This window comes from Drosophila busckii, chromosome 4 (genome assembly GCF_011750605.1).
Source record: "Drosophila busckii strain San Diego stock center, stock number 13000-0081.31 chromosome 4, ASM1175060v1, whole genome shotgun sequence".
NCBI lineage: Eukaryota > Metazoa > Arthropoda > Insecta > Diptera > Drosophilidae > Drosophila > Drosophila busckii.
Window position 1 is genome coordinate 357,800 of NC_046609.1, and position 11,501 is coordinate 369,300.

General features: G+C 34.1%; 3 protein-coding genes across 13 annotated transcripts; 1 reads left to right on the top strand and 2 right to left on the bottom strand.

Moving 5' to 3' along the window:
- Positions 1-1,474: 1,474 nt before the first annotated feature.
- On the bottom strand, positions 1,475-3,357 carry LOC108607350 (adapter molecule Crk). Of its 6 annotated transcripts, none has more exons than XM_017998037.2 (6): positions 3,154-3,337; positions 2,636-2,758; positions 2,350-2,554; positions 2,165-2,293; positions 1,936-2,091; positions 1,475-1,865 (listed from the first exon to the last, which is right to left on the bottom strand). In XM_017998037.2, the coding sequence occupies exons 1-6, from the start codon at positions 3,183-3,185 to the stop codon at positions 1,605-1,607; spliced, it is 906 nt and encodes a 301-aa protein (XP_017853526.1). In that variant the 5' UTR covers positions 3,186-3,337; the 3' UTR covers positions 1,475-1,604. The 6 variants fall into 6 exon arrangements, with proteins under 6 accessions (XP_017853526.1, XP_017853527.1, XP_017853525.1 ...); XM_017998038.2 differs by having other exon boundaries at positions 1,936-2,097; positions 3,212-3,335; XM_017998036.2 differs by having other exon boundaries at positions 1,936-2,097; positions 3,154-3,335.
- A 182-nt stretch (positions 3,358-3,539) lies between these two features.
- Positions 3,540-5,690, top strand: LOC108607412 (transmembrane protein 104 homolog). 3 transcript variants are annotated; one of them, XM_017998202.2, is made up of 5 exons: positions 3,540-3,669; positions 3,861-4,351; positions 4,425-4,657; positions 4,727-4,902; positions 4,970-5,127. In XM_017998202.2, exons 1-5 carry the CDS (start codon positions 3,610-3,612, stop codon positions 5,030-5,032), a joined length of 1,023 nt encoding a protein of 340 aa, XP_017853691.1. In that variant the 5' UTR covers positions 3,540-3,609; the 3' UTR covers positions 5,033-5,127. The 3 variants fall into 3 exon arrangements, with proteins under 3 accessions (XP_017853691.1, XP_017853689.1, XP_017853690.1); XM_017998201.1 differs by having other exon boundaries at positions 3,587-3,669; positions 3,861-3,977; positions 4,321-4,351; positions 4,727-5,690; XM_017998200.1 differs by having other exon boundaries at positions 4,727-5,689.
- An 80-nt stretch (positions 5,691-5,770) lies between these two features.
- LOC108607411 (fibulin-1) lies at positions 5,771-10,909 on the bottom strand. Of its 4 annotated transcripts, none has more exons than XM_017998196.2 (14): positions 10,762-10,895; positions 9,818-10,126; positions 9,509-9,751; positions 9,060-9,446; positions 8,691-8,981; positions 8,341-8,423; positions 8,157-8,214; positions 7,740-8,036; positions 7,516-7,653; positions 6,687-7,158; positions 6,478-6,622; positions 6,333-6,421; positions 6,035-6,265; positions 5,771-5,973 (listed from the first exon to the last, which is right to left on the bottom strand). In XM_017998196.2, exons 1-14 carry the CDS (start codon positions 10,841-10,843, stop codon positions 5,811-5,813), a joined length of 2,988 nt encoding a protein of 995 aa, XP_017853685.1. In that variant the 5' UTR covers positions 10,844-10,895; the 3' UTR covers positions 5,771-5,810. The 4 variants fall into 4 exon arrangements, with proteins under 4 accessions (XP_017853685.1, XP_017853684.1, XP_017853686.1 ...); XM_017998195.2 differs by having other exon boundaries at positions 7,740-8,054; XM_017998197.2 differs by lacking the exons at positions 5,771-5,973; positions 6,478-6,622 and having other exon boundaries at positions 6,093-6,265; positions 7,740-8,054; positions 10,762-10,900.
- Positions 10,910-11,501: the final 592 nt, after the last annotated feature.

The window sequence follows — 11,501 nt, forward strand, 5'->3', positions numbered from 1 at the left end:
GACCCTACAATAATATTTCATTAGTTGTTGATGAACTGACTTTGTGAACGACAGTATGTTGTCCTAGAAGTCGTTAATATCAAGTATATAAAAAACAATACACATACAAAAAACATATATGTACATCAGATTGAGTTTTTAAGCATACATTATGAAGAGGAAGAACGTCAGAAAGAAAAGGAAGCCTATCCGGAGTGTCACCTTGCTAGCTTAAAATTACCCAATAGCTTTTTTTTTTAGCAACTTTTTAAGGTTTACCTTTGTGACTTTTGACATTAATTGAATTTTATGTTAACCTTGATTTTGTATAACTAAAATATAAAAAATTTGCGCATTTACTTTTTAGCGCATCAAGCAATATAAAAGTTAATCGGCCACTTTAAAAATGAGTCATCACCAAGCCTGACTCCGCAAACCGAGATCGGACTAGGTGGCATTATCAGACACTAGTTGATAGCGCTGATTCAATTCGATTTGATTGTGACATCGCTAAATTTAAATTCCTTGTAAATAAGTTACCTAAAAAAAACAAATAATAGTTTAAAATATTCCATAATATAAAAACAAAACAAAAAATTTAACATATTTATGATCAAACTCGGGTCCTCTGTTGCGAAAGCCGTCAGTGTTAATACTAGGCTATGAACTTCTTATGAAATTTATTCCTTTATAACATTTTTCTAAGAAATTTAGTTCAAAGACTTAACAAAGTTATCAAACAAATTCTTCCCCTTGAGTGGGGTGGGAATCGAACCTGGAATGCATAAAAACAAAAATGAAAAAGTTTTGTTTTATAATTAAAAATATACAACAAATAAATAAGCAAAATAAATATCAGCGGTGAACCAGAATTTCAAACCAACCTCAAATGTACTCCAAATCACATAAAAATATTAGCTGACACAGAATCTTCTAAATATGATTTTTCAATCACCATCTTTTTGTCAGAAATTTGGAAATTCGGAATCCTTACTTTTCTATTAAATGTGCGCTTTGCTCATGTTATATGATGAGGCATATTTAGTAAATTCAGTTAACTTAATCACAGCTTCAAGATTTCGTGAGTTTAACGTGTATTAAATTAAAATTATTGTGCACATCTATTTTTAACATGGTGGCAGCATATGACGACTGTAAATCGTATGCGGTTTGCTATTCACAAGTAGAAGGCCATAAGTTGAAACAGCTAATACCGTAACAGGGCCCTCAGCAACCCGATAATATTTTATCATGAAAGAATTAAGGTTAATTTTTAAAAATGAGAAATAATGTAAATTTTAGACAACCCAATTAAATTAAAAGTATCCCGGTTATTGACCATTAGGTTTCGGCTGCTTTAGAATAAATTGGCAAGAATACCCGGGTGTCTTGAAAAGTTCAGCAATAATTTTCAGTTTTACAGCAACAAAAATATTAGTGCTTCTAATATTGTAATAAACTCGTTAATCTGATCGATATAAGTGATATATACATATGTAGGTGTAGAGAATTTAATAAGATTAAATAATATAGTTTAATTTTTTAACAATTTGTAAACACGACTTATACATTTTTCATACAATTATGCCTTAAATCTAAAATAGAATTTATAATAAGACTGTTTATTATTGTTGTTCCGCCCAATCGCTATTGCCACTATTCAATCGAATGTCGGAGCAGTTATTGCGTAAATCACAATCGTCTACAAATTCAACATGCGTAAATGGAAAATGACCCCTCCGACCATTTAGCTCTCCTTCCCACTGTCCGTTAATGTTAGTTTTTGTCACTTTTATTATGTCGCCGACTTCAAGTTTCAGTGCAGTCTTGTCATATGCATTTGGCACGCGGGATTGTTTTACGCGAGCACTAGCCGGCAACTTACGCTAAATGCAAACATAATCATAAATTATTCAATCATAGGTAAATAAATCTATGAAATATTCAAATGCTTACATTTAAGTCAGTTCGTTTTAATGTGCCACACTGATTCGAAGATACTGAAGGTGAATCGGAATTACTGCCTGAAGATGCTGCTGAACGAGCACTGCTTAAGATTGAGTTTTGTGGAATTGTCTGTTCGACGTCATTCTCCTCCATTGAATCATCATACTGTAACTTTATATTATATGGATTTCTTGAACATTCTTGAGAAGACTGGAATTGCAAAAATAGTTTAATTTACCCGTTGAACATAGGGCACCGGTATTTGTCCAATCAGCCCTGTGGCATTGCGTGCCGTCCACCATTGGTCTTCGTCCTTACGAATAATTGTAAGAACCTCTCCTCTTTGAAACGGTAGATCGTCTTGATCCTATAAATGCAGAATTATTGTTAAGTCTCTTTATTGCCCGAATCTACGATACGTACGCTGCCTACAAAATCGAATTTCCCTATAACCTTTTCAATTTTTTTTTGTGCAGGCCTTTTGAGCGGTGTGGTGTCCAGATAATGAAGTGTATAGAAGGTTAATAACTTTGGTAGATTTTCAAAAGACTGATCGCCTATACGATAAACAATTTGGTCTTGCTGTTGTACTTTATTGATTATATAGTTGCTCACTTTTGTGTCCTCTCTAAATTGAAAGAAATTTATTTAAACCTTCTTTATACATATCTTAAAAATACAAATTTAAGAGACTCCAAATATTGTATACCTTACGCATAAAACATAGTCTCCTTCTATTGAGTTGCTGTCCCGAACCAAAAACACTCCTCGTTCTCGTTCATTCATCAACACTTCTGTAGCGTCTTGCCGGGACATTGATCCAAAGTACCAACTAAAAAAATATATTCACAGAAGAGTTAAGTAAATACTAATTAGTTCCCTAATGTAAGAATTTGTATGCATAATAAAGTATGTATGGGCATACATACATACGTACAAATGTACATGCAGATGTGCTTTCAAGCACACAGTTTTATGTATATATGGTATGTATGTATTTGCATTATGAAAGAGCCATATAATTATATACCCTTAAAATACATTTATTAAATATATATGTACATAGATTTGAACATAAATATACATTCATATGTATGTATATACAATATGTATGTTGATGGGTACATACACTTGTACCTATACATATGTATGCATACGTAAGTACATGCATTTTATTACTACCATTCGAGGTATTAAAGACTAAAAAATAACAAGTATAAAGTGTACCTGCTGCGGTCCGATACATCAAATGTATCCATGGTATGTAGATAATTTTTATAATTACCAAGCGTTATTTGAAGTTGTATTCTAATTTACGAGTGTTTTATGTTTGGTATTTTCGTTCTTTTAATTGTTAGGGGTATTCGATATATTTATGTGCGACACTTCGACTATATTCAATAATTAAGCCAAACTGCAGCAGCTATAATAAAAAATGCTATTATAAATCGTTAATATGGAGTAGCAATTTTGTGAACTTATTGTGCGACTTGTATTTGCTTAAATGTATAAAATGCAAATATTCTCAATGTCGATTAAATCAAAAAACAAACATAATCGATAACATAACAAATTATTATTATCTTTAGTCGATTATTGTATTCACAGCTGATTTGACTTTGAAGTAACTATTGAAAAAAAAAAACAGTTTTTGGTCCATATACGTCCTAATAAATAAAGAGAATGAGAAGGCAAGTTGCTCCCGACGCATCTGGTAATTCTATGGCCTCATATTCAAGTACAGTAAGTAGAACATCTAACATATTTTTATTTATTTAATAAATATATGTACATACATATGTACATATCTATCTGTAAATGTATGCATGTATATATGAACCTGCATGCAAAGGCATTGTTTAAATAGTAATTTGACTTGAAAAGTGCATGTGAATGAGGATTGAAAAAAACTATATATTAAATTTTGTTTGCAGGTTGGCTTTATTTTTATTTTTAATCTAATTGTTGGAACTGGAGCTCTAACTCTACCTGCAGTGTTTGTTAAAGCAGGATGGTGCCTAAGCCTTATTGTAATTTCGATATTGGCGCTTGTAAGTTATATGACAGTAACATTTGTTATTGAATCTATGGCTTGTTCGAATGCCATCCAGATCTGGCAGAATCTGCAATTATTGAGACGCCACAGAAATTCAGTAGATCTTGATACTCAACATTACAATCAGCATACTGATGATAGTCATAATGATGTGCACAGCGAAGAACTTGAAACAATGCCATTAAACATTGAAAATGAAGAATTTCAATATTATCAACTGACTTACAAATTTGAATTGGCGGAAATGGCCGCATTATTCTTCAGTGAAATTGGCCGAACATTATTCTACCTGTGTTTCATTATTTATCTCTATGGTGATTTAAGTATTTATTCAGCAGCAATTGCGCGCACCTTACGCGACGTAATTTGGTAAGTTTTGTTACATCTTGTGTTCCTCATCATATACATATGTATAACCAAATTTACATCAATATTATAACAGTGATCACGGTGATAATACGATTTCGAATAATCGCTCTGATGTTATGATTTTCGGATCTGAGGATTTCAAACTTAGCGCAAACCGTACATGCTGGGAAGAACACGTCATATCTCGACTGAGCATGTACAGAATAATTCTAGTGTTTTTCACTTTAATTGTTGGTCCTATAGTGTCATTAAGTATTCAAAAAACTAAATATTTGCAAATATTTACCGCTGTCTTACGTTGGCTAGGTAAGTATCAAAACTATTTCTTTTACAGTTAGCTTCAAACTCAATTTTATTATTTTGTTGCTTATGTAGCATTTACTTTTATGATATGCATTACAACAAAGATGTTGATTACAAGTGGACCTAAAGGACATCCAGTGGCTGTGAACGTTTATGGAAGTCCATCATTATTTGGCGCTTGTGTCTACTCATTTATGTGCCATCATTCGTTGCCTAGTCTTTTAGCACCGCTTAGGAATAAAGAAAAGGTTATACAAATTCTATCGTTCGATTATATATTAATATGTGCATTTTATATTGTTCTGGCAATGACAGGAATTTTTGCTTTTGAGCATGTCGATGAGCTTTATACGCTTAATTTTCTACCTTATAATGTGAAATATGAAGATTTCCTAACGGGTTTACTTATTGTAATTAATTATTTCTTATCGTTATTTCCTGTGTTTGCTCTGTCAACCAGCTATCCGGTCATCGCAATAACGCTTAAAAACAATCTTAAGATATTGTTTCTAGACATGACCCAATACGATTCATATCACATTATTACACGCTCAATATTCCCTCTACTAGCCATTATCCCGCCATTTTGTGTGACGTATTTTACGGAAAGTCTTTCAACTCTTGTGGCATTTACAGGTACGTATGCTGGCGCTGGAATACAGTACATAATACCCGTTTGTCTAGTATATTTCTCCAGATCCACTTGCTCTGAACTATTGGGCTGTGGAATAGTTAATCAATACCAAAGCCCATTTAAATCTAAGATATGGCTCGGGTTAGTTATTCTTTGGTCAATAATATGCGTGTCTCTAGTAACTATAAATTTACTGGGTTAAACAAATCAACTCATATACCATTTTTTTTAAATGCACATATGTATACACGCATATCAATTTATGTTTTAATTCGGCTGTGTGATTAAGAAAATATATTTACATATATATACATACATACGTAATTTAAGTTTTCGAAAGACAATTTGTTAAGGACAGATATACATACATACATACGATATACATATGTAAAACTTACATTTTCTACATAATGTTAGAAGTGAAGTATTTAAGAATAATTGATATAAATATTATTCAAAAATTAAACAAAACAAAATGCTTTTTATAGTACAGTATAAGCGTAGAATTAATTTTTGTACAATTCAAAATGTATACTGGGATACGAAGAGAAACAATTTCGCCACACTTTTTCCTCGGGGCATTCCTTTGGTAAATACTGTCATGCTTAGATCCAATTCTATATCCTGTGGCCCTTCAAGTGATCTCTTAAGTATTAGATTCACTTGATTCTTGTTCTTAAGGATGCTATATATAAGTAGAGATCTTAAGCCCTGGAATGCAAATACTTAAACCGGTAAGGACTTACTCAAAGTGTCTGTCTGAAGCTCGTTCTATATTAGAAGCCGCTTGAACTCTCAATATTTTTAAATCAAAATCAATATCATCGTACCACACAGGCCCACGCAACGTAAAAATTGTTCGTCCATCTGGAGGTATCATTAATTTGGATATAAATGTTATAAAATTATAAGTATATGCAGATGGCTTGGTATAACACTCCTCCCCCTCGCAAAAGTTACTGCTTTGTCGGCAACGGCTAGAAATGGAGTAACTAAATGTATTAAAAACTATATACTTTTCAAAAAGAAACTGAAGTTGCTTACTTGTCGACATCTGGATCCTTAATATACCCGTGCGGACAGTTGATGGTGGTACATTTATAATTTCCTCGAATATTTGTGCAAACATCATTCTGTCAATTGATTTAACACAAGCAATTTAATAAATTTTTGAAGTAACTGTTCATACCCGGCCGGTGCACACATGATTGCTGGGTGTCATGCCAGTGGATCCAGCACATTCGTCGATATCGTGACAAGACGTCTTGTCAGCCGCCAAGGTGTAACCTCGCGGACAAGAGCATTGGTAAGAGCCAGCGGAATTAAAACATATTCTTTATGGCAGTAAAGTTTGATATCTATACGAGTATGCATGAGAGATTAAAAATATATATTTACCCCATGCATAGCTTGTAATCCTTATGCACTTCGCACTCATCGATGTCATTGCAAGTACGATTGTCCCGACTAAGCTGGTATCCCGGATTGCAGGTGCACCGATATCCACCCCAGAAATTAACGCATTTTTGTTGGCACAGGCCCGGTATGGTTTGACACTCGTCAACATCAAAGCATTGAGCATTATGTGTATTCCCAGTTTCATCGATATTCTTATCATTAGACAGATTCTTTTGAAACCCAGATTTACATTCACAGTAGAAGGACCCAATGGTGTTAAAGCAGTGCGCATTAGACGAGCATGGTGGTTGATCTTGAGAACACTCATCGATGTCCACACAACTATTGATTCCATTAGATAGCCGAGTTACCTGATGTCCCGTGGGACAGGCACATATATATCCTCCATTTCGATTATGACAGATTTGTTTATCATCGCAATTATGCTCGCCAGTCTCGCACTCATTGATATCTGTAAATGCAATACACATTTAAGTTTTTTATACACTTTGACATTTTTGTAAGAAATGGAAAAAGGGTATCATGAAGTTGTGCAAATGTATGTAACAGGCGTGGCAGACCCCATAAAGTTCATATGTGCATGCGTGTGTTTGCTGCGATGCCCTAGTCAAAGTGTATCTAAAAGTTGGCGGCGCCCAACTTTAATTTGTCAACTTGCCTAAATCAGTAATCTGGGCATTTAGATTATCTGGACATTAACAAATTATAATTATCGCATTATCAATTTTATACTGCACCATACCATACACGTACATACATATGTATATTCCATACATATGTCAGAATATATATATATGTGGCTACATACCAATGCAAGAGCTTCCATCGGTCGTTGACTTGAAGCCGACGGGACAGTGCAATAGGCTCTCGCATCGATAAGAACCATTGGTGTTATGGCAACGTTCATGGCTTTTGCAAGGCTGTAATTCAATACATTCGTTTACATCTAAAATTGTAACAAAGGGAAATTGTACATTTATTATACATATTTATATATACAAAAGATATTCTAGTGAGATATCGTATAGTTACCAACACATGCTCCAAGATGGTTTCTGAAAAATCCGGTTGTACAGGCCGGCAGATACCGTCGGTCCGCTATATGAGTTAGAAAACTAGGAGTATAATTTAAATGACTGTAGACCTGATGTGCCACATATTTTGGTGTTGTTGCTTTTGTTGTGCTCATTGATATTGCAGTTGATGGCTTATGAGTTGTTGTTGTTGTTGTTGTTGTCGTCGTTCTGTGACAACGAAATGATCCTATTGTATTGTAACAATCGTAATTTGGAGGACAATTATGTGTGCCTACCGCACATTCATCATCATCTGAAAAACATGCACATACTAACTAATTTAAAATCTAAAGCTTTTGTACTGCTATTTGAATCTTTTGAAACTGAACTGAGTATAGTTCTATTGAAACTCTAATTATTTTTTTTTGCTCACCATCGCATTGGCCAGTTTGCGCATTGAGTGTATATCCAGTACCACATGATGTATAGCGCTAAAAAATGGTTTTATATAAACAGAGTATCATTTAAAATAGTGGTCTTAAATATACATAAGTATATACATATATAAGTATGTACATTTAAGTATTTATAAATATGTATGTATATATAAAAATTACCGTGCACATATATGAGCCGATCGTGTTATCACATCTTTGGGTTGGCAAGCAGTTGTGATTGTTTATCGAGCACTCGTTTATATCTGTGATAAGTTTTTCAATGAGTTCAATACTAGATTTATTTGTGTACATATATGATAATATAGTTAAACATTTGCATGTAGGGACCGAAACTATTTTGTTATTTACAAATTTTTACATAATAAGAGAAAAGGTAATAAAATACTTGTTATTGTCAAAATGTTCAGTTTGGAAGATATCTTATTACCATATTTTTTTTGGTCACGACATACATAGGTTTGTTACATAGTTGAACTTTTGAGGAAATTGTTTGAAAAGTTCTAACATACCAACGCACTCATGTTGGGTTACATCCAGGCTAAAGCCGGGCAGGCAGTTACAGTGGTAACTACCCAAAGTGTTCTTGCACTCCTGGTGTAAATCAGCGTTGCATGTGTTTGTTGTACCATTCTGGCACTCATCGATATCAGTGCAACGGTCATCCTGTAAATAATAACCAATGCCACAAGTCCTGCTCTCAAGGGGTATGGAACCGGGTTGGCATTCATAACCACCAGGGTAGTTTATGCATTGGAGGCCTGAATTGCAAGGTGACGGCGAGCGTTTGCACTCGTTTTCGTCTGATCAAAGAATTAGATGCATATGTATACAAAAAGATATTTATAAAGCACGCTTAATTTATAAAAAATTGAGATAACCTTCGCATTGGTCGGTGTCGATGTTATAACGATAACCTTCCTCGCAGCTCGTGGCCTTTACGTTGAGGCAACGGTATCCGCCAATTGTGTTATGACAATATTGAGTAGTCTTGCACTTATGCAGTTCTTCCTTGCATTCATCGATATCTACGCATTTGCTTTGAGTTTGACCTTGACTTGTCGCCAGTACATAACCAATAGGGCATACATTCGAACCGGATATCTCTGATCTGTGTTGTTTAGTCGTGGTCTTATTTATCTTGTTCCAAGTGCATGTGACATTGTTGTCGTCCAATACGTAACCGGGATTACAACTACATTTGTAGGCATCGAATGTGTTTTCGCATATTTGCTGACAAAGGTTGGGAACCTTGCCACAAATATCATCTGTAAATATAAATGGTGGATAACAAAGATTCAAATTATGATATCACATGTATATGCTTTACCGTCGTCTTTTAGAACTATCGTTCCATCGCTGTTCTCCTGACTGTTCTTGATTCCCTCATTGTTCTCCACATCTGACACTTTGGCATCTTCTGGGAACTCAATTGCCGGATTATGCAAAACTTCTTCATCAGATTCTGAAAACTCTTTATCAGAGCAGCATATCCTATAAGATTCAATATTTGTCAGGAATGAGAAGAGTGGATCTCTACAGTTCTGTTGGCTTGCCTTAACCGCCAGACCCACTGAAAAATTCAAATACATATGCATGAATGTTTGTATGTATATATGTATGTGCAATGTACACAGACCTTGACAAGCCCGACAGCAGGCTGTATATGTTGTAGAGCAGGTGATGAAACTAGAGTTGGAGCTAATGCTGCCACCGGCATCGGGTTGCTTATCGCATTTGGACCCCTCCAGTGCAGCTAAGCGGCCCAGATCACAGCTCTGACGCTCAAGCTCTCTTGAGCAGCATACACCAAATGTTGAAGAACACATCCCGAAATATATATGTGGAATATTCAATACGGATGTAGTTACCCCATCGCATTTGTTTGTGATGCGAGCGTGTCTTAGACCGTTTATGCAACATTTTCGAATATGGTCCGCAATTTGCTCTTTGAATATTCAGTTGAAAAAGGTTTTATTAAAGAAAAAATTTATATTACGTAGATTTAGCGAAGTCTTCCACATTCTAATTACAAATAATTAATATAAGTAAATGACAAAATTGCTATTGCAGCATTAGATAACATTGTGCAAAGACATTATGCTATCTTAGACAATAATAGTTGTATCTAGACTAGACGATTAGAATATTTGGATTTCTTATCTTTGCTTGAATAATCTAAGAAGGTTAAGACACGTATGCTATTAACAAACTCTCAAATTTTTAATTCATTTTTATACACTTTTGTAATTAAAAAAAAATGGAATAGGAATCTATTACTGATCAGACACATTGAGTCGGGCCTCGCCCGTACTGTCTAAGGACATAGAAGCACCTTCATGCCAATTTTGGTTGTGCTCATATTTGCTGAGTTTTCGGTTTTGCGACTCGATAGTCAAAGTGTGTTCACTGTTGGCTGCATCCTACTTTAGCTGCGCATGAATTTGTTAGTTTTTGTGCTTTTATTGAAATGGGGTTTTGATTTTCTTCACAGATTGAGGAAATTAATTATATATATTATATACATATAGTATATGGTATACTAAGCAAATAATATTAATATATGTGTTTGGTTTGACATACCTTCAGCTCTTACATGACCAATTGTTAAGAGCAGGATAATTGCATAGACCTTACTGAACTGATGATGGATCGAAGATTGCATAGTTTGATGTTAATGTTGTTAAATTTAAATACGTTTTGATACTGTAAAGTACTTTTGAAGGCAACTTTGCAACTGGCAGTCGAGAGACTTCCGTTGTGTGAATATAGTAGAAATTATTTTCTCTAACGCACGCTATAGTTACAGATACAGATGTAAGTACAGATAGAGATAGACATACAGAAACAGCTACAGATACAGATACTAGTAAAGAGATAACTACACACAAATGCATATGTATTCACATGAACGCTGATACGCTAGTTAAGAAGCCTGCTACTATTTACTTAAGTGCGCTGCGGATTACTCTTGTTGTAGATAAAAGAACAAAACGAGTTTTATTCTGGTTATGAACCATTATAATATTTAAACACATAGTAAATAACTTAAATTCAACATAACAGAATTTTGAATCTCTATAGAATTTAATATCGTAGCAAAGATGAAATAAAGTAATTTTTTTAATATGACGCTTTTAAAAACAGCTTTACATTGTCAAATAACTTGAAAATAAAGTTTTTGGTCCACTTCTTATCAGACCGTGAAAGCATATAATATTTGCGATTAAATAAAGGTATTTCCACATCGGTTATTGTTCATGTATTCTTAAATTGCATTTAAAAGTCTGAAAATAAAAAAACGTTAATTGAAAGTCAGAAGG